The sequence below is a fragment of the Vombatus ursinus genome, unplaced genomic scaffold (genome assembly GCF_900497805.2).
Source record: "Vombatus ursinus unplaced genomic scaffold, bare-nosed wombat genome assembly UNPS02014779.1, whole genome shotgun sequence".
Taxonomy (NCBI): domain Eukaryota; kingdom Metazoa; phylum Chordata; class Mammalia; order Diprotodontia; family Vombatidae; genus Vombatus; species Vombatus ursinus.
In genome coordinates this window covers 38,326,019-38,352,329 of record NW_020954557.1, presented here as the reverse complement: position 1 = coordinate 38,352,329, position 26,311 = coordinate 38,326,019, and the positions used below count along the sequence as shown (strand labels likewise).

The following is a 26,311-nucleotide window of genomic DNA, read 5'->3' as shown; positions in this document are numbered from 1 at the left end:
GATGGACACCTGTGGCAGTTGGGTAAAGCCTATGGATCTCTTTTCAAAATTCTGTTTTTAAGACAGGAAGTGAAAATATAGGACCTTAAAGGAAGCCAGCTAGATATAGGATTAGAAAGGAAACCAGTTATATTTAAATAGTTATCAAAGTGTTTTGTTTGTTTAAAGTTTGTAGACTGTAAAGACTCCTGATCTAGATGATCTCTAAGGTTTCTTTTCGCTCTAGACCTTATGACCTAGTATTGGGAAGAAAATGAGAGCAGATATAGGTGTTCCAACTCCTAGCCCGGTACCTTGACATTGTAGTGGTACAAAGGCTTAGTGATTTACTACTATTTTCTTCTTGAAAGTATGATAGAATTATTTTATATTTCTGAAGAGAAGTTCTTCATATTCAAAGTCACTGAAGAGATGGACCATTTGACCAAATGCTTTAATGACCTTATTGAGAGAAATGGCCCTCTGTCACTTTTTAAAACAATTGTCTAACGGTAATATTTCTTGGTAGTTTATTTGACTCACTGTTACTTGCAAAAAGCCCCAATATGGGGAAATATCTTTTGGGTAAAAATAGGGTAAAGTGAATAGTTGAGGTTTTCGACACCAGAATCTTTGGTATGGTTTAAGTGTTCATCTGGCCTCTCATGTCAAGTGAAACAACCAGTTCTTCAGTTCTATATCTGAAAAGCTAAAACATCATATATAAGTAGAATTCTCAGTTACTTTAATTGAATCTTTATTACCAGGAGGATGGAACAGTCATTTGAGCAAATTTGTAGCTTTTATTTAGTTTTTTTTTTTTTTAGTTTTTAGGCAGTTGGGATTAAGTGACTTGCCCAGGGTCACACAGCAAGTAAGTGTCAAGTGTTTGGTCTGAGATTGGATTTGAACTCAGGTCCTCCTGACTTCAGGGCTGGTGCTCTATCCACTGCGCCACCTAGCTGCCCCTTATTTTTTTTATTTAGTTTTTTTTTTTTTAATTTGCTGCTTTTTTAGACATGTACTTTCTACCTACCTACATATTACCAATAAACATCTCAAGGGAGGTCAGCTCTGTTATAGAGTCTTAGGTGTACTCTAGACACTGAAGCTTCTTTTCAATTCCTTGGTTTACTTTCAGAGATAGTGTTGTAATTGAAGTTTGTATTCTTAGTAGTAAAATGAGTGCTTTGAAACAAAAAATTATTACAGCATAGATGTTTAAAAAGGGCACCTAGGTGGCACAGTGGATATAGTGCCAGACCTGGAGTCAGGAAGACCTGAGTTCGAATTTGACCTCAAACACTTACTAGCTGTGTGACCCTGGACCTTAACCCTGTTTGCCTCAGTTTCTTCATCTGTAAAATGAGCTAGAGAAGGAAATGCAAACTACTCCAGTATGTTTGCCAAGAGAACCCCAGACGTAATCCCAAACAGGACTGAACAGCAAAAAAGATTTTTTAAAATGAATAGAAAATATTTATATTTCTATATTACAAAATCTGTGTGAAAACATATGCAGAGATCAAGTGTTTAAAATATTTGTTTCATAGCTTGTTGCCTGTCTTGCACTATCCTAATCAGTAGATGGATACCAAAATAGTATGGCATGGTCTCTTTCCATAAGGAGATTTGTATTATAGAGATCCAAATCTGAATAGGGAGAGAAATGCTAATGTAAAGCAATAATTAATTTTTAAAAATCAGTTAATTTCTTTTACTACTGAAGCAGCTTTGGTACAATTGAGTAAGTGCTTCATTTGAATCCAGAAACCCACTATGTGAGTCTCTCATCTTATAGTAACTTGCTTTGGGCAAGTCACTTAACTTTTCCATGCTTTAGTTTCCTATCTGTAAAATGGAGATAAACACCCCCCACCCAGGTTGTTAAGGGGATGCAGTAAGATAACATATTGAAATGCTTTGTAAAATGTAAAGTTCTATATCCGTGTCATTTATTGTTTAAAATATTACTAGAATCATAGCTTATAGGATTTTAACTTCCAGATTAGAAGGGATCTTCTTAGAGGTGAGTTAGTTTTGCCCCGTCACTCCTTCTACAAGCATTTATTTATTTATTTTAAACTTATTTTTGTTTTTATTTATTTATTTTGGTGAGGCAGTTGGGGTTAAGTGACTTGCCCGGAGACACACAGCTAATGAGTGTTATGTGTCTGAGGTCGGATTTGAACAAAGGTCCTCCTGACTCCAGGGCTGGTGCTCTATCCACTGCACCACCTAGTTGCCCCTCTACAAGTATTTATTAAACCCTGCTATGTACCCAGCACTATTTTATTTGCTGGCAATGCAAAGGCAAAAATTCAGTAGTCCTTGCATGCTGTTCGCAAGTGACTTATTTTAAAGGATGAAACAACATGTCTGCATATGTACAGAGTAAATGCAGGAAAATGCCAGCAAGCAGCTGGGATGATTAGCAACAGTGGAAGAGGTGGTATTCATGTTGAGGTTGCAAGGAAACTGATTCTAAGATGTGGAGATGAGAACAGAGTGAATTCCAGACATGGGGATCAGACAGCCTGTTGAAAGGCATGGAGACAGAGGATGGAATGTCATGTGAGAGCACCATCAAGGTGACCAGTGTGACTAGGCATGTGAAGGGAAGTAATGTATGATGAGATGTATGTATGTATGGAAGTAATGTATGATGGAAAGATCAGTTGGAGCCAGGTTTTGAAAGATTCTAAGGACCTGGTATGTGTTTGGCACTGAGAATAGCATAACGAAACAAAATAATCCTGGCCCTTGGGGAGCTTGCCTTCTACCAGGATCCTATTTAACCATTTACATGTTATAAAATCTATGATTGCTTGAGAAGGAAGAGAGCTAGGGGATGGCATAGCAGGAAGAATAGGAGATAGTGGGAAGGAATTCCTCACGGATGCAGTCTAGGAACAGAGCTTTTCAAGTAGCTATTTGATGCCAGAAGCTGGTAAATGGGGGCTGTCTTCTGGGCAGTGGCTTACAAAGTCACAGAAGCTGGAACACGAGTGTCGAGGATAGGCAGTACCAAATGGGCCCAGCTTGGAATTCAGAGTACCTTCCTTGAGGGCAAGAGATATTTTGATTTCTTCCTTTGATCCCTACTATATAGCAATGCTTGACACCTACTAAATACTTAATAAATAATTTTGAATTGAATTGACTTGAACAGAGGTAAACTTCAAAAAATAGGCTGGAGGCAGATTGTGAAGGATTTGGAATGCCTGGTTGAGGAGTTTGTATATTCTTCTAAAAGGAAAAGGGAGCCACTGAAGATCTTTGAGGAGGGGAAGGGCATGGTCAGATTTGTGGTTTGACAGCAAGTCTGGAGAAAGGTAGATCCTGGAATCCAGAGTACCGTTCAGTTTCTGCATGAATCCAGGCACAAGAGAAAAAGGCCTGAATTAGGTTAGCAGTTGTGTGAATGAGTGAAGGTGGCGAGCGTCCCTGACAATGGCAGGGTTGCTCTGGTCTTTTACAATATTTTTGGGAGTTCTCTGTGCACACATTCTCTGTCTCATTAGCTTTTCTGTGTTTCACTTAAAATGTGGAACACAGAGTGGGGTGCAGTATCTCTGACAAAGCCTTAGCCAATCCTAGCAAGGGGTTCCTTGTTTTCTAGTTTGGTGCATTTTCTGTTCCTCCCACATCTCTCTTTTATGCTTGCTCTTTTGTCAGTGCCCCAGATATGCCGAGTTTTTGGTTTTGTGTGACTACTAGATGCTTTTCTGTCACAGTCTAACCTATTAATATTTTGTGTTTCATTTCCTTTTTCTTGCCAATTGCTCTCTAATTGTACTTGATAAACATTCTATATATTTCCATAGGAAATAACAAACAGTAGCAGATCTGGAATAGCTTATGAGGATAAATAGCCCATCTGGTCAGCACTGGAACACTGATCAATTCCCGGTTATCCTTGACCACCTTTAAATGAGTAGGTGAGAAGAAATAATTTTGCCAGTAAACAATGATAAGAAGTGTTATAAAGCAAATTGTGGGGCTTAGGCTATCATTGTGTGCACCATGCTGTTCAGCTTCCAAAACAAGTGAAGCCCAAGCTCAGCTGTTGTGATTTTCCTTATAGTTTTTAACCAGTATGGAACTATTGCAATTGCAATAGGTGCAGATAGGTACTCAGGAGAGTGCATAGTTTGATCCTCCTAAAACCAAAGGCTGTTAAACTCTCATCCCAGTTTTGTACCCTGTTAAAGTTAGGACTAGGGAAGTGGAGTATCAGGGCTAAAAGAAATTTGAGGATAAATTAATTTCTATTTTCTGATATTTCTGAAGCCCATTTACCCAACATGTTTATCATGGTCCACAGCCTCTCTGGAATTAAAGTATTGTACTCAGTTCTCACTTGAGACAACCTGGGTAACTTAACCAAGCAAGAAAAATAAAGTGGAATGATATGAATTCTGACTCTTTTCTCTTAAGAACATTTATTGAGGGCAGCTAGGTGGCGCAGTGGATAGAGCACCGGCCCCGAAGTCAGGAGGACCTGAGTTCAAATCTGGCCTCAGACCAAACACTTGACACTTACTAGCTGTGTGACCCTGGGCAAGTCACTTAACCCCAGTTGCCTAAAGGGAAAAAAAAGAAGAAAGAAGTAACCTAAGAAAAAGAATATATATCTAGGAAAAAGAAAAAAAAAGAACATTTATTGAGTAGCTGCTCTTTGTATGGCTCTGGGGATACAAAAATAAAACAGAGCCTTCTTTAACAAATTTACATTCTTCTGGGGGTATTCTGTATGGTCACAGATAAGTAAGTCCAAATATATACAAAGTAATAATATAAACTAAAAAGTAGTTCCAAAAGAGAAAGAGCACTAAAAACCAAGAGGATCAGGAAAGGCCTTATGTAAGAAGTCCCATCTGCTCTGTGCATCACTTGCATAGTCATGGTGGCAAAGAAGGTCAGGTGCAGAGAAAAGCTTCTAGTCAAGTTTGACTAAAATGGAGTGTATGTGAAGGAGAACATGAAAGATGGCTCATTAGAGTTGGGACCCAGATTGTAGAGCTCTAAATGCCAGGCTGAGGGTTTTGTAATAATCTTAAAAGGCAAAAAGGAAACCTTGAAGATTTTTGAGCCAGAAGAATGAAAAGGACAGACATATCTTTGGAAGATTAATTTGGCAGCTTTGTGAAGGCATGGTTTGGAAAGGGAGAGAAGTAGAAGCAGTGAGACCAATTAGGCTCTTTTGAGAAATACTAGAAGGTAGCTATGGCTCTAAGAGTCTGTACCATGCATAGTGGCCACACTCCAGTAAAACTGCCTCAGCAGATGGACTAAACTAGGTTGAGGGTAACTGACAGGCCTCAGATCCACCTATGAGTTAGGGGGCATGTCTACCCCACACATGTGATGATTTCCCTTGGCAGATTGGGTGGATGAGAATAGTTTGTTCCAGCAAGCTGAAGCAGACTCTGTGTAGTGCTTAGAGTTTGGTCAGACATCGATGATGCCAAGGTCATCTGGTGCATCCCAGGCCATCACTAGTTGTCCTGACTTTTGTCCAGTCACTGGACTTTGATGACTCTGGAAGAGAGAGTGAGGCTGACAGCTTTGCACAGCTATGCCTCACTTCAATCCAGTTCATCTACAAGGGTAATGTCATTGGTCCCCTTTGAAAATGAAGGATGGACAACCTTTTTTACTAGATAGCTTGGGGTGATTGCAAGATTAAGTGAAAGTTTGTTAGCTATGGAGGAGATCTGAGTATCTTTGTTGAAGGCAAAGAAGAAACCAGTAGATAGAGGAAGATTAAAACTAGAAAAGTGATGAATTGAGAGGTCTGATTATTTGAAGGAATAGCAACATGTATATTGAAATTTCCAACTATTAGAGCATGGTTTTGGATGGAGAGATACCATGAGCCAGATAATGAACTCCTTGGGGAAAAAAAAAAAGTAGAGAAAATGGCCTGGAGTTTGGTGGGTGACTGCAGAAAAGATTTGGAACTGGTGAAAAAAAAATGAAGGTAGACAGACTGTTAAGTCATGATGACAAAAGCGTAATCTGGAAATGAGAATAAGGAATAAGAATTATACCTTTTTTCCCCTTCCAGACTAACACTACAGAGTACATAAATGAAGGAGAACCTGCTGCTTCAGAGGGTGGTCTAGGATTCATTAACCTCTGGAAAGAACCAGTTTTTTGTCAAAGCAAAAAGATGGAATGAGTGGGAAGTTAAAGAGATAAAAAATGAGATTTGTTAACAATTAGCAGGGGTTTTCCAGAGAAATGGGAAAACAGAAGAAGATATGGAATTTGGAAGGGTTGGGCCAAGCTAGAGAGGAATGAAAGTATAGGGACAAATAGGATTTTTTTTTCTCCTCAGTGGATATTGAATCACAAGTACCAGGGGGACAAAAGTTGGAGAATTGTCTTTTATTTTTATTTATTTATTTTTATTTTATTGCTTTGTTTTGGTGAGGCAGTCAGGGTTAAGTGACTTGCCCAGGGTCACACAACTAGTAAGTATCTGAGTGTCTGAGGCTGGATTTGAACTCAAGTCCTCCTGACTCCAGGGCCTGTGTTCTATCCACTGTGCCACCTAGCTGCCCCAAGGATTGCCTTTTATAACATGGAGATTCAGTTACTCAACAGCATTTGTTAAGACCCTCTTCTGTGTCAGACATTAAAGACAAAAATGAAATATTCTCTACCCTCAAGGAGCTTTAATTCTGTTAAGAGCTAATGTTTCTGTGTGTGTGTGTGTGTGTGTGTGTGTGTGTATGTATACAAAACAGAATGGTGGTGGTATGTTGAGGAACAGAAAAGGCTTCATACAGAAGTTGGCACTTGGGCTAAAACTTAAGGAAATTAGGGATTCTCGTAGTCCTGGAGGTAAGTTCGTGAGAGTATGTTCCTAACAATACTTTATGCAAAGGTTCAGAGAAAGGAGGAATACTACAAAGGTCAGGTTGACTAGAGTATGTAAAGGGAAGCAATGTGTAATAATGTTAGAAAAGTAGATTGGGGACAGATTGTGAAAGGCTTTGAATGACAAATAGAGGAGTTTATTTTTACTCTTGGAAGTAATAGAGAATTACTAAAGAGGGTAGTGACATGGTCAGACCTGTACTTTATGAAAATCACTTTGACAACTGTTTGGAAAAGGAATTGGAATGGGAAAACACTTGAAGAAGACAGACCAATTAGGAAGCTGTCACAATCATCCAGGCAAGAAGTGATGAGGGCTTGAACTAAGTCAGTGGTTGCATGAGTGGAGAGAAGGTGATGGGTATGAGGCATGCTGTGCTATTAGAAATAAAAAGATTTGTCAACTTATTGGGTATATATGGAGTGTTTTAGACCTTCTGAGTTTGAGATGTCTTTGAGACATCAGTTCATGGAACTCAGGAGAAAGACCTTGGCTAGATGTATAGCTCTGGCATCATCTCTGTAGAAATGATAATTAAACCCATGGGACTGATGAAGTCACCAAGTAGGCATGTTTAGAGACAGAAGGAAGAGAGAGGGGCATAGGACAGAGCCCTGTGGTTTACATCATAGGGGATGTGATATGGATGATAATTCAACAAAGGAGGTTTAGGAATGGCCGTATAGGTAAGAGAGACACCAAGAGAGAGCAGTATCATTAAATCCAAGATGAAGGACTATCCAGGAGAAGGCTACTGTCAAAAGTATCGGATGCTTCAGAGAGGTTAAGAAGATTGAAGACAGAGTAGATTTGGAAAGTGAGATCAGTGGACATTGTGGAGAGAGCAGTTTCAGTTGAATGGCAAAATTATTAGAAGCTATATTACAGTGTTGAGAAGGGAATGAGAGATGGACTTCCTTGATACATTGAGGGCCCAGTTGGAATTAGATAACAAATGTGTAATTAATCCACTTGGCAAGGTTACCCGATTTTTTTTTTCCAGCTCTGTTCAGCAGCAGGAGGATAGGAGAATGATCCTAGAATGTTTCTAGGGGTAAGAGGGAGCCAGTGGAGTTTGTGTAGGATGGTCTTTGGCTTTTCTTTGTATGAATAATCAGATAAAGGGTGGATGGAAGTATTCCCTACAAATGCTACTCTTAATTTTGTCACTGCCACAAACTCTGCATTATAACTCTTCACTCATTGTGTATGTGTGTGCATGCGCACGTGTGTGTGCGTTCATCTCCATCCACCCATAGGTATAGAAATCTGTAGTTTTTTTCAAATAAATCTCATAAAACTTTCTCCTCATTTCTCCTCACCTCTTATGCTTCATGATGGTAGGCTCTTAATGAATTTCATATGCATAAAACATTTTGATGTTTTGATGTAGGCTTCAAGTTAGGGAGACCTGAGTTCAAGTTTTGACTCTCCCACATAATAGTTTTGTGATCACCAGCAAGTTAATTTCTAATCCTTTGAGACTGTACATTACTAACTGATAAGTTGATGATTTGTATTGGGAGTCTACTATATCTATCACTTAACAAGAAAAAGTGACTCAGTTACTCTGAATGAAGGTTATGGTGAAAGTTTTTAAAAACACATACATACATGCATACATATATACTACATACATGTATGTGTGTATAATATATACATATAAGCATGATGATATATTGCTAAAGTTTATAGAACATTATGGGGACTACTTGAGTATTTTAAGTTTTTTTTTTTTTAATTCATCTACTTAAGTATTCTTTCCTTCAGATAAAAAAGATGTTTTTAAAAAGATGATATAAAAAAATAGCATGATAATTAATTGAATTCTACCCTTACTTCTTTTATAGGAACTCTTGGTGTGGTTACAGAAGCTACAATAAAAATCAGACCAGTCCCTGAATACCAAAAGTATGGCTCAGTAGCCTTCCCTAATTTTGAGCAAGGAGTAGCCTGCTTAAGAGAAATTGCAAAACAGGTAAAATATTCTTCCTCAGTTCTACTATATAATATAAAACTTTGTGATAGAAAATTAAGAATAACTTTTACATTTTGAAGCTAGATGATATTTTAATAACATTTTTACTTTGTGTTGTACTTTTCTGTGATCTATTTCAGTTAATTTTGGAATATTTTTTCCTCAAATCTGTTATTGTTTAGTTGCTAACTCTTTTTTTTTTGTAATTGTGACTCATTTTTATTAAGTTAAAGAGTGGTGCATTATTTAAAGTCAACAGGATTAACAGTATTTTATCTTTAAATTAATCAGTTTTATTTGGAAATCATAATTTTCTGTACTTTTAAAAGTAACTATTGTTAATTTTTGTTTTTACATTACTTAGATTTCTCTTTTTATCCCTTTGTATCCTTAAGAGCATTCCTTATAACAAAGAATTTTGTTAAAAAGAAAAAACAAGAGAAAAAAATTCAGCAAAACCAATCAACTAATTGAAAAAAAATTGGCATATTAATTTTTTTTCATTCTGTGCAAAAGAGGAGGGGCAAGCTCATTTTTTATAACATTTAGTTTCTGTTGTTTTTTATGTTATATTCATTGTATATATTTTTCTTCTGAATCTGCTTACTTTATATCAACTTATATAAATCTTTCTGTACTTCTTTGTATTCATCATGCTTGTTGTTTATTATAATAATGTTCCACTACATTCATGTACCACAGTTTATTTAGCCCTTCTCAAATTGATGGACATCTGCTTTTTTCCAGTTCTTTGTTGCCACAGAAAGTACTGCTATAAATATTTTGGTATATATGGACCCTTTCTAGTTTTGTGGGTGACTACTGGGTATATGCCTAGTAGATGGAGTCTCTGGGTCAAAGAATATGGATTTTTAGCCAGTTTATTCACATAATTCCAAATTGCTTTCCGGAATAGTTGAAACAGTTTGCAGCTCCACCAACAATACATTAATATGCTTATTTCTCCACAGTTACTCTAACATTGATTGTTTTTATAATTTGTCAGCTTTGTCAGTTTGCTGGCTGAAGTGAAACCTCAAAGTTGTTGTTATTTGCATTTCTCTCATTATTAATGATTTGGAACATTTTTTTCATATGGTTGTTAATAGTTGACAGTTCTCATTTTGAGAACTCTTGTTCTCTGTCCACTGACTTTCGGTCTTAAATATTTTTGTAAAGTTAAAACATCCATCTGTGTATTTCCCATATGAAACCCTTATCAGAGATATTTGATACTAAGATTCTATCTCCTCCTTCTCCTCCCCTTCTTATCCTAGATGCGTTAATTATACTTGTGCAAAAAAAATTTCAATTTCATGTCAAAATATTATTTGACTTTTCACAGCTATGGGTAGGAGATGGATTTTTAACCAAAGGATAGAAATAAAAAAGATAATTTTGATTGCACGGAATCATTTGTTTTTCTTGAGCAAGGGAACCAAAACCAAAATTTTTGTTTTTGACAATCTAACCAAAATGGATAGATGAAAGATTAGAAATACAAAGATGACAGTTTTTCTCATAGCATCTTGTTAAACTAGAACTGAGCTTTTAAGATTAAAAAGTACATCTTTTCTGGTTCTGATGTCTGTTGCATATTTTATCTAAGTATATTTTAAGCTATCTTTAATTGAATATGTCCTAAGAGAGTATTCAATAAATTCTTGTTAACTAACAAGTAGAAAGAAACAAAAGGAAAATAGGTAGGTCAGGGTGGTTGGAGAAGAGGAAAGAATTTGTTCTGGTATTTGGAAAAATCCAAGATTTTAAGGAAATATAGCCTTTTAATTTTATTAAAATAGCATTGAGAAGTTCAAAAGTTACTATAAGAGAGAAGACTTGAGATAATAAATAGCACTGAAAATTGAGGAGTTTTTGCACAAATGTCAAAGTGAGAGTTTTGCTGAATCCTTCAATGATCATGGATTTGGACAGAAACTTAGCCACTAAAATTAAATTCCAATAAATTCAGCCAGAAAAAAATGCACATAATAGAAGTAAACACTTCAACATAAAAGATCACATAGTCAGGAAACATTAAATTCCTGTTATTGCCAGGTACTTTACTGAATGCTGTAGATACAGAGGAAGTTAAAAGACGGTCCCTGCTTTTAAGGAGCTCAAAGTCTAATGGGAGAGACAACATCTAAACAACTGTTTAAAAACAAACTATATACAGGATAAATTGGAGATAACTAGCAAAAGGAAGGTACTAGGATTGAGAGGGATTTGGCAAGGCTACCTGTAGAACGTGGGATTTTAGCTAGAACTTCAAGGAAGCCAGGAAAGCCAAGAGTTGGAGATTAGGAGAAGAACATTCCAAGCATCATGGACAGCCATTGAAGAGAAACTATAGCAGAACTTGACATTTTGCTCGGGAGACTGGAGGTACTTAATAATTAGAAAAACATTAAGTGAACTTTACATTATAGGAAGTTTATACATTATTTTAGCATCATCTTTTTTTTTTAAAGTCAAATAAATCTAAGGTTTTAGAGGTCTTAGTGATTATGTTCTTGCATAATTATGGTACATTTCTCCCAAAATGGATTTGAAACATCCCTGGCAGTTGACAGAGTTCAAATTGAAGATCGCTTCATTGGTCAGTCTGACTCTAGTATCTCCCTACTCCAATCCATAATCCATTCATCTGTCAAAGTGATTTTCCATAGGTCAACTACGTCATCTGTCTACTCCAATGATCTCTTTTCACCTCCACAATCAAATATAAAATCCTCTGTTTGGTGTTCAAAGGCCTTAATAATATTGCCCCCTCCTACCTTTTCAGTCTTCGGTCACACTTTAGCTCCCTACCATGTGCTCTTCATTCCAGTGACACTGGCTTCCTGGCTGTTTTACAAACAAAACCCTCCATTTCTAGACTTTGGGCATTTTCTCTGGTTGTCCTCCATCCTTGGAATGTTCTCCCTCCTTATTTCTGCCTCCTGGCTTCCATCAAGTCCCAACAGGAAGCCTTTCCCAATTCTTTTTAGTTCTATTGTTTTTTTCTCTGTTAATTATTTACTTTTTATTTTCTACATAGCTTGTTTATGCTTACTTTTTTGTACCTGTTACATTGTGAGCTCTTTGAGAGCGGAGACTGTCTTTTGCCTTTCTTTGTATCCCCTGTGCTTAGCTCAGTGCATGGGACATAGTAGACACTTTTAAAAAATGTTCATTGACTGTCTTACTGAGTGACTGAGATGGCAAAGTTTTCATAGTTGGTATTTCGCTGACTGCATCAAATTCCAAAACATTGTATTGCTTCTTTAATGAAATTCATAATCTTTAGAAAGGTCTGATCTAATTACCTACCCAGGTGGATGAATTCTAGTTGTTTAGAGTAAGGTATTAAGTCGATCTTATTGCGCAAATAACATAGATAGAAAATCGACTACATCCAGAATTAATGGAAGGAAGAAAACTTGCAACTTCAACTTTTTCAAAATGGCACAGCAATTTTAAAGATTTCATATTTCTTCTTGAAACATATCATTTTAACATATTTTTCCATTGCTGCTATATCACTGAAAAACAGTTGTCTGATGCATCAAAATTGTGGGTCACCCAAAAGCAATGGAAAAGTACATGATGGGCATATAAGTAGGCTGAGGAATGTCACCAACAACTAATTATTGCATACCAAAATTGATGTAAAAGATATAATCAAAAAGAGGCATGACGTGAGGATTACGGATAGACTATGTACTGTATTGGTTATCTGTATAGTACCAAAGAGACCTGGAGGAAGGCAGGCCCTGAGCATTTCAGTGGACTGGATTTCCTTATTTCATTAAAAATAACACTACCCACTATTCTATATGTCATTATTCTCTCTCAGACTATCCCTGTAAAATATATTGTGCATATTACCCTATTTTCATTATGGGCCACAAGAGAAAAGACCACATGTTCAATTCAGACATGTTTCAACTGACTGTAAGTTTCATGTTCAGACATAATTCAAAAGACCACATTATTCAATATAAGGTATGCATCTATATAACATGTAATAATAAATGTACATTTGTTCATTAATTTCCAGGCTGTATAGACCTTTCCTTTTGTATTATGGCTCAGAATTAGAAATCATCCTTAGTGTTAGTACTGTTAGATAGAAAAACAGTAAATTATAAGGTTTTAAACCTTAATCATTCAATCTGGGATTTAGAATTTCAATTGATAGCAATAGAATTAAGATCAATTAAAATAGATGGCACATGGTTTATGATTGTGCCAAATTCCTGATTGAATAATGAGTTGGCTGCTTGTAATCCTTCACTGTCATTTCTTAACACTTCCATTTTGTGATACTTTTCACACTCAAGTTGCACTGGAAATGGCAACCTATATTTTGGATGAGTATCTCTTGGGAAGAATGCATTTTTCACAAATAGCAAAGTGTACATCTTCATCACTAAAGGAATTATATTAAGAAACTCTTTGCTGACTGCAGAAGAATTCTACTAAATTCTTTCTTCTCTGCATGAGGAAATAGCCTCTTTCAATACCCTACTTTCTATGAGGAGGTAGAAAGGAAGATGCAGTAGAAGATTAATGTGATTATATCTGATAAATGGCAGTCCAGTACAGTGACCAACTTTGCTCAAGTAGATTGGTAAGTGATTGATTCTTAAGGCTTTTCTTTCTTAGGAAATGCCTATGTCCCCTACCTTCCCTGTCCTCCTCCCACTTCCACACCAAAGTAATTATGACAGTTCTTTAGGTATTCATCAACTAATCCTATTACCAGGCATAATGTTTTGTAACTTTCTGATTCCATTGACTTTGGTTGTGATGGTAGTGATGTGCCTTTTGGAGGGTTTTTTTTTGTTAGTTTGTTTCTTTTTGTTTTTTAGGAAAAACAGGAAAAATTTTTTTTAATCAGTTTGAGTAGAGAAGGTTTAATTTTTTTAAACCTATAAACAAAACTAGCTAATTGTGCCATGCATTATTAGATGAGGCCATTCATTTCAATAAAATATAAAGGATCCATGTGCTATATATTGTTGTTTGTATTCTCATTTGAAAATTCTTGAGATTCTAATATACATAAAACTAAATTATTATTTTTATACATAACACTAAATTACATATAACATTGAACTAAATTATTAGAAAATATAAAACTAAGTTATTAGAAAAGTTGTTAGAATTTGAATTATAAGAATTTATAAAATTAAATTATTAGAACCTTTCTTAGAATGTTATTAGAATATATAAAACTAAATCATTAGAGCTGTTAACCTCTAAAGGAGCTTTTGTATACCCTTACTTGTGCCAGATTGGGACATCTTGGCACCTACTGTGAACTTCTCAGTTTCAAATAGCTTTTTAGTTAATTTAAGTTTTTCATTTAGTAAGCATGGCTAGAAAGTAAGCTTTAAAGCCAGGATGGCCTGGGTTCAAGTCATGCCTCTGGCACACACTGGCTTTGTGACTGTGGGTAAGTCACTTAACCTCTTAGTCCTCCAGGAAACTGACTGTAAGTTACAAAGGAACTGCAAATCTGTAGCATGGAGAGAATTTCCACATTAGGAGTTCCCTACGTTTTCATAGGCATGGACTCCCCAAAATGTCCCCTTCTCCTGCCCTGCCACAAACAAAATTAAACAGAAAAGCTTAAAGTTAGAATTTGTAGAGGTAGAGGTAGATTGTTCTTTTCACTAAAAACAAACAAACAAGCAGGAAAAAAAACAGAAAAATGGAGCATTACGTTGGAATTCGATTAGATGTAGGGAAATATGAGCTCATTGTTTCTCTCTCTCTGTCTCTCTTTCTGTTTTCTTTCTTTCTCTCTCCCCTAAAGGTGTTACAGATATCCCTGTCATATTGGAGAAAAGTTAAATCCTTTGTTAGAACATTTAATTCTATATCAGACAAAGTACAAAATTTTGGAAGCAGTTGGCTTTTTACAGGGAACAAAGGTTTAGAGTCAGTGTAAAATTTTCTCACCCTTTTTGTCTAAAGCAGAAGTATTATCTAGCTCAAAAACTAGCTTAGCTATATGTCTGTTTGCTATATTGTAATTATATTCATTACATAGACATTCTGTTGATGCCTCTTATTTTTATGAACCTTACCCAACAACATGGATTAATTTTAAAGCCAAGCCTTTGACTATGAGTGCTTATTTATGCAACTTTAGTTTATGAGAGCTAATCAGCTCTATATATATATATAAAACATGCCACTTTTCTTTTCGTAAGGAGGAAAATATTTTAGTCATTTTCCTTCCACTCTATATTATTTTAGTCACATATATCTTTTTGTGAGAAGAGACTTTCTTTTTCAAACTATTCAAAGGCAAGTAGAAAACTCAACCGTTGACAAAGACTTCTATCTTTTTGTTGTTGTTGTTGTTCTTGTATAAATATAAAGTAAGATAATACTTGCAAATGAATTTAACATAGTTAGAGATACCAGTAGCCTTAGATGCACCATAGCTTTTATTATTGTGACTAGATTTTAGCTTTAAAAATCAATGGCAGCAGTAACAGTTTATTAGAAGGAGGAGCTCATGGTCACTACATATTGGTTTTTTTTGTCAGAAAATTGAGGCGTCTTCTATCAGAGTAGGAAAAATACTCTTACATAGACTTTACAAGATAGAGTTAAGGATATTCATTATTGAATTATTTTAAAATTCAGTATTATTTGGCAGTATATTATCTTTTCTGTGCAAGTTAAGTGGACATGGTTCCTGCCCACTAGGAGATTATAATTTAAATTACTTACTATTATCATTAATTTTTTGTAAGTATATGATTAAATTAGGTTACTTGAGTAACCAAACTTGATAAATGTTTTTACAGTAAGACTGCAGGTTCCCCTCTCTTCCCACTCACTGTCCTTTGACCCCAAGTAGCAAATCTTCCATTCTCGTTGTTCTCCTTGAGGATAGTTTACCTGGTCCCGTTCTGATTCTGTTCTAAACAGTTGAGGAGCAGAAATATATGGTTAAGAACTGAGATTGACATTTGTAATCAGTTTTACTGTTATCTTCTGATGTTTAACAACAAAGTAAGTATTTGTTGGAAAAATTTTTGCTAAAGATTTTCTTTTGAGATTGACCCACAACTTTGTTACTTGTTACAAAAATGTCAATTCTGAGTCTTAAAAATATTAATAAATGGTTATCTATTTTTCTGGCATTCTAATCAAGTCAACCTTTTAGCTTTGCTATCTTGAAAAAGGCTGTAAGAAGACACTAGCAATTTTATATGGTTCTATTAATGTTCAAGTTTTAGGGAGCTAATACAATCTATTTATGCTTCCTTTGCTTAGAGGAAAAATGCAGATGTTAACATTTTAGTATTTATTGTTACCATATTTCCCATAACTTTTTCTTACTGATCATATAAGTATGCAGCACAAATTGGTAATGGTGAAGTGACTCTGTGAAGGTTTCATTTCTATTAAACTAGAAGAAAATTGCTGTTATCATTTAGTACACAAATTGGGCATAAGCTTGTTTTGTTTGACTGTTCCAGATCCCCTGAAGTTCTGATTATTCTGTCAGGTCCTTTATTCTTCAAACAAGTAAAAAAAGAACAGGTTCAACCTTTCAAGGTGGTTCTGCACACCTACCAGCAGAGGTCACTTAAAGCAAATAACTGATTTTTTTTTTTTCATTTTCATCTCTGCTATATTTCTAAACTTGCTTGAATGAAGAATGTGAGATTGAATTTAGAGCACCAGTTGTTAGTATTTTTGCTGTTTTTAATTAAAAATATATATATACACTGGGGTTTGTGTCAGGGTAACCAAAATACTACTTTGTCTATAAAATACTTCTACCTTGTCTATAAAGTTAATATCAAAACTCACACCTCGTAAATGGAGGGACAAAGACCCACATGATAAAAAGGATTGTAAAGTATGTGCTAAACAAATTTATGATAAAATGTTTTCCTTCACTTTTCTCATCTTTGGAGCCATATTTATTGTTTCCAATTTGGGATACTCACATCAAAAGAATAAAAAAGCCTGTGCAGAGCAAGAAGATAAGAGATTAGGAAAGAGTTAAGTTATTTTGGATTTCTAGATATGAAATTAATTACTAATATAAAGAGTGTTTTACTAGGCTATTTATCACTAGTTTTGTTTTTTAATGAAAGGAAATTTTAGTACCATTAAAGTCGTTATACACATTGGGTTTTGACTGTTGTACATTATCTATTCTTTTTTTTATTACAATGGCTAGGTTTTGTTTTTAACTACTGAGAAGGTATTTTAACTAGATATAGAGAAAAATTATCTTCCTTTGATATCTGGGAAACTGATCTAAGTGTTACTTTATCCAGCTTGAAGCATACATCTTCGTACTTACTTTGGGATTTGTAACTTGGAATGAACACTAAAATTTGAATCCCAAGTCTCCTAATTCAAAGTCCTGTATTATATATCTTATAATCATATGCCAGTGGGCCACTTAAACTACTTTTATCCCTTTGTTTATTTATAAAAAATTAATAACTTTTACAATACCTACTTGACAAGAACCTCAGGAATAGCAGTGCCCCCCAGACCACTAGTCCTGTTCCCAGCCTGGCCCCCAAAACCATCATCCTGGGCAGCAAACCCTATGACAGGAGGCAGCACATGCTTAGTCAGTCCTCTACTGCATCTCTGACCATCATACCCCCTGTAATTTTGGTAGTGATAGCCCAGAGCCCTGAATTCCAAGAGGCAGAGTAATTAAACAACTGCTGTTTGCCCAATCCTCATAGACATCATCTAGGGAATTAACCCTGTAAAGATGTGACCTGGTAACTGCTTTTGCAGGGGCTACAGCCCTTGCCTCCTCTTCAGTCACAGCTGTGGTAAACCCAGAAAGGAAATTCTCAACACTAAAGTCCTGAGCACTGTCAAATGGTAGAATTTCAGAAACAGATATGGTTTGTGCAGTTGAAATGATACTGAAAAAGATGCATGTCCATCTGCTTTACATTTGCATCATAAGGACCACTAGGCCTTTCCATCAGACTTATCGCTGAAAGTGTTATTGTCCTTTCCTTAAGAGCAGAAACTGTCTTGCTTTTCTATTTTTATCTTCAATACTTAGCATAGCGCTTTGCACATAGAAAGTGCTTAATAAATGTTCTTTCATTTCTTCATTAGAACGTGGAGAATATGCTTCATGAACTCTAAAGTGATATATCAAAGTGATCTATTATCGTCATTAGTAATAAAGTTAAACCAAAATGGTTTTTTTCTTTATCCAGTTATGTAACATAGAGGCAGCATAGTAAGTAGTTAGAGTGGTAAGCTTGGAGTCAGGAAGACCCAAGTTTCAAATCCACTGACACTTAACGCTAGAAAGACTGAGATTTAAGAATTCCTTGGAAGGCCAAACTATCATTTGATAACAGTAGTTTATTTTTTATCCATGAGACAGAGAAAATAGAGGTAGCAGAATGAAAATTTTTATTTCAAAGCAAAATTTAAATATCTCCATGTAATTATATTTAAATTACATTTGTACAAATAGGATAAATTATAGTAAAATATTAAAAAAAAAATTTGCCTGTCAATAGACACAAGCCTGCTCCTTAATAGCTGTGTGATCCTGGACAAGTCATTCAACCTCTGTGCTTCAGGCAGTGTACTAGGACTTATCTCTTAAGTCATAGAGGGGTGGGAAGTTTAGTAGAAGCTATTCCCATTCTAAGAGTTTCCCCACTTTGAGGAAATTATAGTTTCTTAAGTATTTGCATATCTGACGATATAGTTAAAACTTGATTGCTTCAAACTGTTAAAATATCAGGTTTTTACTTTTCACTTAAGGCAGTACTTAGAACATTATTGCATATGATATATGTGCCAAATTCTTTATAATTTTACTTTGAGATTTTTATTGTGCATATAAAGGCAGCATGGTACACTGGTAAGAGAACTAAATTACAGTGGGAAAACCTGCACAGTTCTCAGATCTTACACTGACCAGCTATATGATTTTGGGTTATTTAGCTCTTTCTGGGCCACAGTTTTCCTTCATGGATAAAATAGGTATGATGATGCCCATTCTGCTTACTTAAAAGGGCTGTCCTGTGGATTAAAAAAAGTCAAGTGCTATGTGAATAAAAGGTATTATGATTTTATAAATGGATCAACATATGCCCTTTACCTAGATCCATTGTGGACTTCCTTGTAGTGAATTAATTTTGGCACTTAGTGTGAAAACTGAAGAAATAAACTCCTTAACATGTAAAATAACAATGAACTCTCATTTTGACTTTAAAGGTTTGAAGTAATTTCTGTGATATATAATGTTCCTTAGTGTTACTAATGACAAGATCTTAATGTTTTCTTTTTCATGTTCTATAGTTGATTAATGGATTTTAAAAAAAATTATTAAGCCTAATGTTAAAGAAAGGTGACTGGCAAATGACCCTGCTTTAAATTATAAAAATTTATAAAATTATTTAATGTTAAAATTTTGTGACTTAAAAATAGTTAATAAAAATTTCATCACTTCAAAATTTTATGCAAAAGCTAAGAAGGTTCCTTTGTAATTCAGTTAATTTCATTTAAGTGCAGAGAATTTAACTAACTTGGAGCTTGATGACTTGAGCAACATGTTGAGTTTTTTAAAAGTGTCACAAACATGAAGAGCTGTCCACCTGTTTTTCTCTAGCACAAGGAAATAATATGTCATTGTGTTAATATTAGTATGTAGAAGTTTTTTAGCTTATTTCAATGGATATGTGCTTTATGTTTGTTTTAGAAAACTAATATATACTTTGATGCTTCAGTGTCCCCCCCAATTAAAGGGTTTTGAAATTCTAGAAACTTTAGATGTGGTTTTCATATTTTAAATGAACTAAAAGAAGTCCAAAAAAGGATTAATAATGGTCATGTATTTCACATTATTAGTTCAAAATGTATAGAACATCATATTGTGTATTGGTATTTATTGCAGATAATTTTAAAAGAATTAAAATGCTCTGCTTCACAAAAACTTCCAGCAATTCTTCTCATGTGTACCAGTATTTTAGGAATGGTGTGTGCCAGATGACAGAAATTCAGTAGTGATTAAGTGTAATGCTCTAGGAAACTTATTCAGTTTTTATCAAACTTCCTACTTGCCTCATGGTTTAATTTTAGAGTAACTTCCTTTAGGATTTTGCCCTGTGGACTATTACTGTTTTATCTGAATATCATTAAGCCAACCTTCTTGTTTAAAAAGAAAGATGACAAAAAATGACCCAATATATCTCCCCCTGTTAGATAATTGATCCAGGTTTTTTTTCCTTTCATTTTGTCTTCCCCCTTTTTTGCATATATTTTCATCTTGCTTTATTTGACTTTGTGCAAAGTACTAGAAAACACTCATATTAATGAAACTCTTGTTTACTTGACATAATACATTTGGACAAATAAGTTTCCTCTCACAACAAATAGTCTCTTTGGGTAGTGAACATTTTAAAATCCATTTTTGTGTCTTTCTTTTTGAACAGAGATGTGCTCCTGCATCCATTCGTCTCATGGACAATCTGCAGTTTCAGTTTGGTAAGTTAAGGAATACTAATCTGTAAAGTTGTTTGTCAACTTAGTTATTCTTACAATTCGCTTATCCCCTTCTTTGTTTAAATTTGTTTAAAAATGTTGCAAAATTTTAGCCACCTGACCTCAATTTTTTGTTGTTTCTATGATGTTTATTTTATTAAAAATTTAGCTTATTAGATCACACATTCTTTATAATTCCTGTAGAGCCAGGGTTCTTAGCCTGAGAATAGATTTCTGTGAGTTTGTGAACTTGGATGGGAAAAAAAAGATTCAACATTTCTTTAAGTAGAAGGAAGGCAGCAAAATATTCTGAGAAAGGGTTCATAAGATTCAGCAGACTGACAAAAGGGTTCATAGTACAAAAAAGATTAGGAACTTGTACCCTAAAGCAAATAATATTTATTAGAAATAGGTCAAAACACTGAAAGACAGGATAAATCGATTCATTGTGTCACATATGAAGGTATAATTTAGATGAATGCATTGGGGAACAGTCATAGGTGTACAGAATATATCTATAGCTGTTTGAACCTAATAAATATTAAAAGTTTAAAAAATTATTTTAGCTACATACAAATGGTTATTTCTTTGACTTATTCAATAATTTAGTACCTGAAAGAAATTTAATTTCTGTTTCACTTATCTGCATTTCATTTTTATGCATTCATTATTGTATATTATAATACATAATAGGACCTTCTGAGTTATGTACTCCAGTTATCAGTATGAATTCAGCTTAGATACTGTAAATAGAATCTCCATTATAACATTATAACAATGTAACATCAGTCATTAGATTTGTTAGTGAAAGTGTTTTATATATATGTGTGTGATTTTAGTAGATTTTGTGATAAAGTATGTAATTCGATCCAAAACAAAAGTTTAAAATAAAATAAATCTGCCTTTTGAAAATTCTTAGGACAGAAAATGTTACATCATCCCAGGGAATCATGAAGTAAATGGCATTGAGAAATTTCCGACCTACTTTTAGCATTATTCAAGAGCAGTCACTATATTCTGTTCCTGTATATTTTATTAATTATTTAATTGAGAGAGTAAATAGACTTGCCACTTTTATGAGGTATGATTTCTTTTCTCAGTCATGTTGCATTCATTAAATTATTTTTTCACTGCCATTTAAATATCAAAGGCTTTCTAACTAGACTTTCTCTTCAGAAATAAAAATCCTTTCTTAAGCATTCTGAATGTTCATATAAAAATATACCATTTTTAAAACTGAACCTGTGATTTTATCAATATAAGGAGATTCCAGTGCTCTGCAATGGTATTCTTAGAACATTACCTAGGGCATTGAGAGCTTGTCGGTGACTTGCCCAGGTTTACATAACCAGTGTCCAAGGCCAGCTTTCTATCTGTTAATCTGTACTGCTTCTCTATGGATATGGTTTTGTTTGGGATTTGTTGGGAAGTACCTGTTTTGTCAAAACAGAATTATCAACAAATCCAGCTAGAAGAAGCTTAGTACTGAACATTTCCATTTTTTCTTTACCCTACATTCCTTTGAAATTATCTGGGAGCTGCAACTTCCATTTCCCATAATACTTGTCTTCAGTAAGAACAATTTATTTCCTCCCTCAATAATAAAACTGTAAAGTCCAAAAAGGGCAGTGAACCAACTTTGGGAGTACAAAATAAGCAATGACACATGCCCAGTTTTTGTGGTACCACACAGCAGGATTTCCCAACCTTTTAGAAATATACCTGAGAACTTGTTGGGATTCATCTTAGGAATTCTCATCTGGCCATCTTCCAATTTATCTATCCTCCAGACATGTCACGTATGTCTATGGTTGCATACATAGGTGCTTTCATTTGCCTTATTTTTGTCTACATCATAGTTTTTACCCTCTGTCTTTTACCCCAATTAAAAACTAGCAAAGATGAGAGGAAATTGTGGATGACTTCTAGTGCAGGCCTCAGCCAAATGTAGGTATTCAGTAATATGTTGATTCACTAACACATCAAAGTGTATGGATACTGTAATTAGGGAATATTTCCTTTTGTTGACCGAATGAGATAAAACAGTATCTATAAAATGAACATTCTTAGATAGGCAACATTAATTAGAAACAAATAAATATTGCAGTTAATATACTCTGATAAATACAGTTGCTTGACCCACTAAAATACCAGTCAACAAAAGTTAATTTCTCCCAAATATAGGTGTTGCTCTTCTAAATTGTTTTTATTATCCTTTTGGAATAGCAACTGAGACGAAATGTTTCCAAATCAAAATTCCCATTTAATGCTAAGTAGGTCTTTTACTTCAGTTTCTGCTGTATGATGTCTATCAGGATATGTACTAGAAAAAAAACTTAAGGTAATTTATTTCAAAGGAATATCAGTGTAAACAATTTACTAAACAGAATTTTCCTTATTAATGATCCAGGAACTCAAAATATAATGAGAAACAGACATCTTTCTCTGCTGTCTTATTGTGGCCTTGAGGTGATGTCAGGGTATGCCAGTGGAGCACAAGCTTTGGCAGACCCAGCAAAGTTGGGAAAGGCTTTGTGCACAGGCTCCAGCAGAGGGCTGTCTGTTGTCTGAGAACTAGCATAGTTATAATCAGAAAGGTTCATCATCGAATTGATTTAAGGATGTTAGATTTTTTTTTTTTTGGTTACATCAGCTTTCAAAGACCAGCTACTAACTGATAGAAGGGTTATTGTGTGTGTTGCTAGGGGGATTACCTATAATGGTGTAATCACAGGTCTTGATATATTGAAGTATAAGAATTCACTTATTTATCACACAATATCATTATGTTGATCTTTTGATTTTACAGGATTTCTTATTGAAAACCAATAGAAATATATTAGATAAAGCGATTTCATTGATTTTAAAACCACGACAAACAGTTATTTTATCTCAATGTAAAAATACCGTGACTAAAACGATTTTTAATCTTTTGTTGCAAAGAACTTTTTGTAGTTAGGTAGGATGCTTCTGCTGGTTTTCTCTTTTCAGATTTTAAGGATTTAAACTTTTAAAGTAGTTTTAATAGGACTTAAAAATACCATGTAAATGGTGCTCAACCTTTTTATGAATTGGGCTCATAGCATGAAGGCCAGATGCATGGTCCTTAAAATGGAGCAGTCATGGGAGTTTTTAGAAGTTGCTGCTAACAGAAAACAATGGAAAAACAGTAAAAGGCTTTCATCTCAATTAAGCTCAGTCCTGAGGCAAAGATGTTAATTTAACAGACTCTGAAACACCATTTATGCTATTCTGGCAATTTTAATTCTCCGCGTGTAATTAAAGAAGCAATTACTAGTTTTATGCCAAGAATTCTGCATGAATGGCATAACCGTTAAGAAAGAAAAACAACTAAAATAAAATAAACTTGATATTGACTCCTTGTTTGGCGATTGATCTGAATGGTTTCTGAATAATTAAAAAAAAATGAAACCATTTACCATTGGTTAGTCTCGATGAAATAAAAATTAATGAAGTTGCTTTTATTATATACATACTATGTCATTGAAAGATAACCCAATCTAGATTTAGTATTAATTACATTTAGTTATCTTTTTTTTTTTTAATCTGGAAAGGGGTTTTGGAAATATAAGAGCCTTATTGTTTTCTTTTGATTAAGCAGTGTCAATTCCATTGGGAGTTTTTTAGATCTCAAGTTCAAAATCATTAAAAAATTGTTAGTAGACTTTAAAAATTATATTTAATATTTTTGCTGCTTGAAAATCACAGATTTTGCTATTGCTTTAAAATGTATAATTTTTTTCTCCTACTTTAGGCCTTGCTCTTAAACCTCAGGTTTCCTCTATTTTTACATCATTTTTGGATGGATTGAAAAAATTTTACATCACAAAGGTATTTATTTTTTAAACTAAAAAAAAATATTAATACTATATATTTTGGGAATTCTAAAAAGCCCATAGAGCCACTTTGAACACTTACAGAAAATCATTTATGCTGTACAAGATAAAATTTTATATTAGTAATTACAGGTCTGCTTTCTTGTTTTAAGTTTTTTTTTCCTTCCAAGCAAATACATTTGTAATTGTAACCTTTTATGTTCTTTATTAATACACTAACTGTTTATTTTGAGATTGGGGGTGGTGAAGGTAGTCTAATATTGCTGTTTAGGGGACACTTTTCCAGGTTAGAAATAAATATATTTCAGAAATTACTTTCTTTGTACAATATTATTTAGGTGGGTGGGGCTTAAAATTTGTTGGTCACCTGACCATGAATTTCTTCTTGCTGAAAAACGGTTAAGTTTAGATATTGTAGGGAGACTCATGGTTTGTTTTAGACTAAGACAAGATAAACTGGGTAACAAAATTCTGATTTCTTCTAGTGATTATCCACATAATGTTTTTTGTCCTGTAGGGGCTGGTAATTCCAACTTGATTTTGCTTCTTACTCAGTATCATTTTGTCTAGGGCAGTGATAATCTTGCATAGTTATGACTCATCAAAATTCCATACCTTCATGATTACTGAAGCTGAGTCAGAACATTTTCTTTAATAGCTCAGGCAACAAATTTGCATCCTCTGTGCTTAATATAGATGAAGCTTTTTTATATTATAAATTATTTGCCTGTATTTCATTGTATTGTCAAGATGACATTAGCTGAAACATATATTTTAATTTGGCTGCAGTTATTAACATTAAAGTTTATCAGTAGCATACAAAATAATTTAAATTTTCTGTGGGATATGAGTATGAAAGAATTTTTGTTCTGTGTGTTCTTTTCCTGAAGTTGTAGCTTACTTTGGGTAGTTGTCAAGATCTGTCTTTCATTGGTCTTTTGATTTTTCATGCAGCATTACTACATACCATCTGACTAATGTCTCATAAGAGAGGTTTCTTAGGTTCAGCAGGGATAATTAAACAGAAAATAGACATTGGTACTGCTTATTATGTATGCTTTGCTGGTTGAAGACTATTTGTGAAATAAAATAGTAATCAGGCTTGGTTCTGAAGAACAGTTGAAGACACAAGAACTCCCTTCTCTTAGCAGAAAGGTGGTGGACTGTTGGGGTAGAATGGTACAACATTATCATGGAGTCACTTTGTCTATTTGCTATGTTTAACTTTTTTTTTCTTTATTACAAGAGAGAGTTTAGTATGGTGGACGGGATAGGGATTATATTAGGAAATAACCTCTGTAAAGACAAAAGACAAATTTTTTTAGAAATAGAATTGTTATATACTTTAGGTTTAGTCTGGAGTGGAACTTTTCCATTTCTTTTTCATTTGTTATTTTGATAGATATCTTACACGAACTCACCATTAGGAAATTCTTTATTGTTTATGAAGATTGTCTTCAGTTACAGCCATAGTGTTTTGTTGTTACTGAGCATATCTATTACAATTAATTATTGACATTTTGTTGATTTTTGACATTTAGACAAAAACAGTCTAATTTAATATAATTTAATATAACCCATACTTTGACCCTAAAAAACTTTGTTGTTGCTGTTTTTAGTTCCTTCTTATGGTAGGGTAGATTTCACTCCCAAGTGGAATATAGTCTTTTGGTTACCAAGATTGTCAGTTTTGAGGCTTCTGAAAAACCAGGATGTTTTATTTTCATAGACTCAAGTCAAAATAGGGTACTGTAATGGCCATTTAATGCAACCTGAACTTGAAAAAGAATTTTTTCTGTGTCAACTTGTCTGCATTTTGGAGATTCATCCTGAGGGTTTTCATAGTATTTAGAATTTTAGTGTCAGTGTATTTTAGTCATGTACTCTTAGACCCATTCTAGACTTTTAGTGAAAGGTTCTATTGTTATTTAATAGTTCCAAGATCCATGATATCTGTAGGAGTACTTTTTCTAGCAATGTAGATCATATGCTCCCTCCACCCTGTAGTATAGAGTGTAGTGAGTTGCTGTGGTTGAAATAATTCATCACTGGCAGCCATCCCTTTCTTGTAATAAGCTTTTCCAGGCTCATTCA

General features: G+C 34.3%; 1 protein-coding gene across 1 annotated transcript in view; it reads left to right on the top strand.

The window, feature by feature from the left end:
- Window positions 1–26,311, top strand: part of AGPS (alkylglycerone phosphate synthase) — a 147,331-nt gene that overhangs the window by 69,840 nt on the left and 51,180 nt on the right. The window contains exons 11-13 of the mRNA XM_027865917.1: window positions 8,722–8,849; window positions 20,312–20,363; window positions 24,136–24,212. Of these exons, the coding sequence (XP_027721718.1) occupies window positions 8,722–8,849; window positions 20,312–20,363; window positions 24,136–24,212 (257 nt within the window). The remainder of the gene's footprint in view (window positions 1–8,721; window positions 8,850–20,311; window positions 20,364–24,135; window positions 24,213–26,311) is intronic.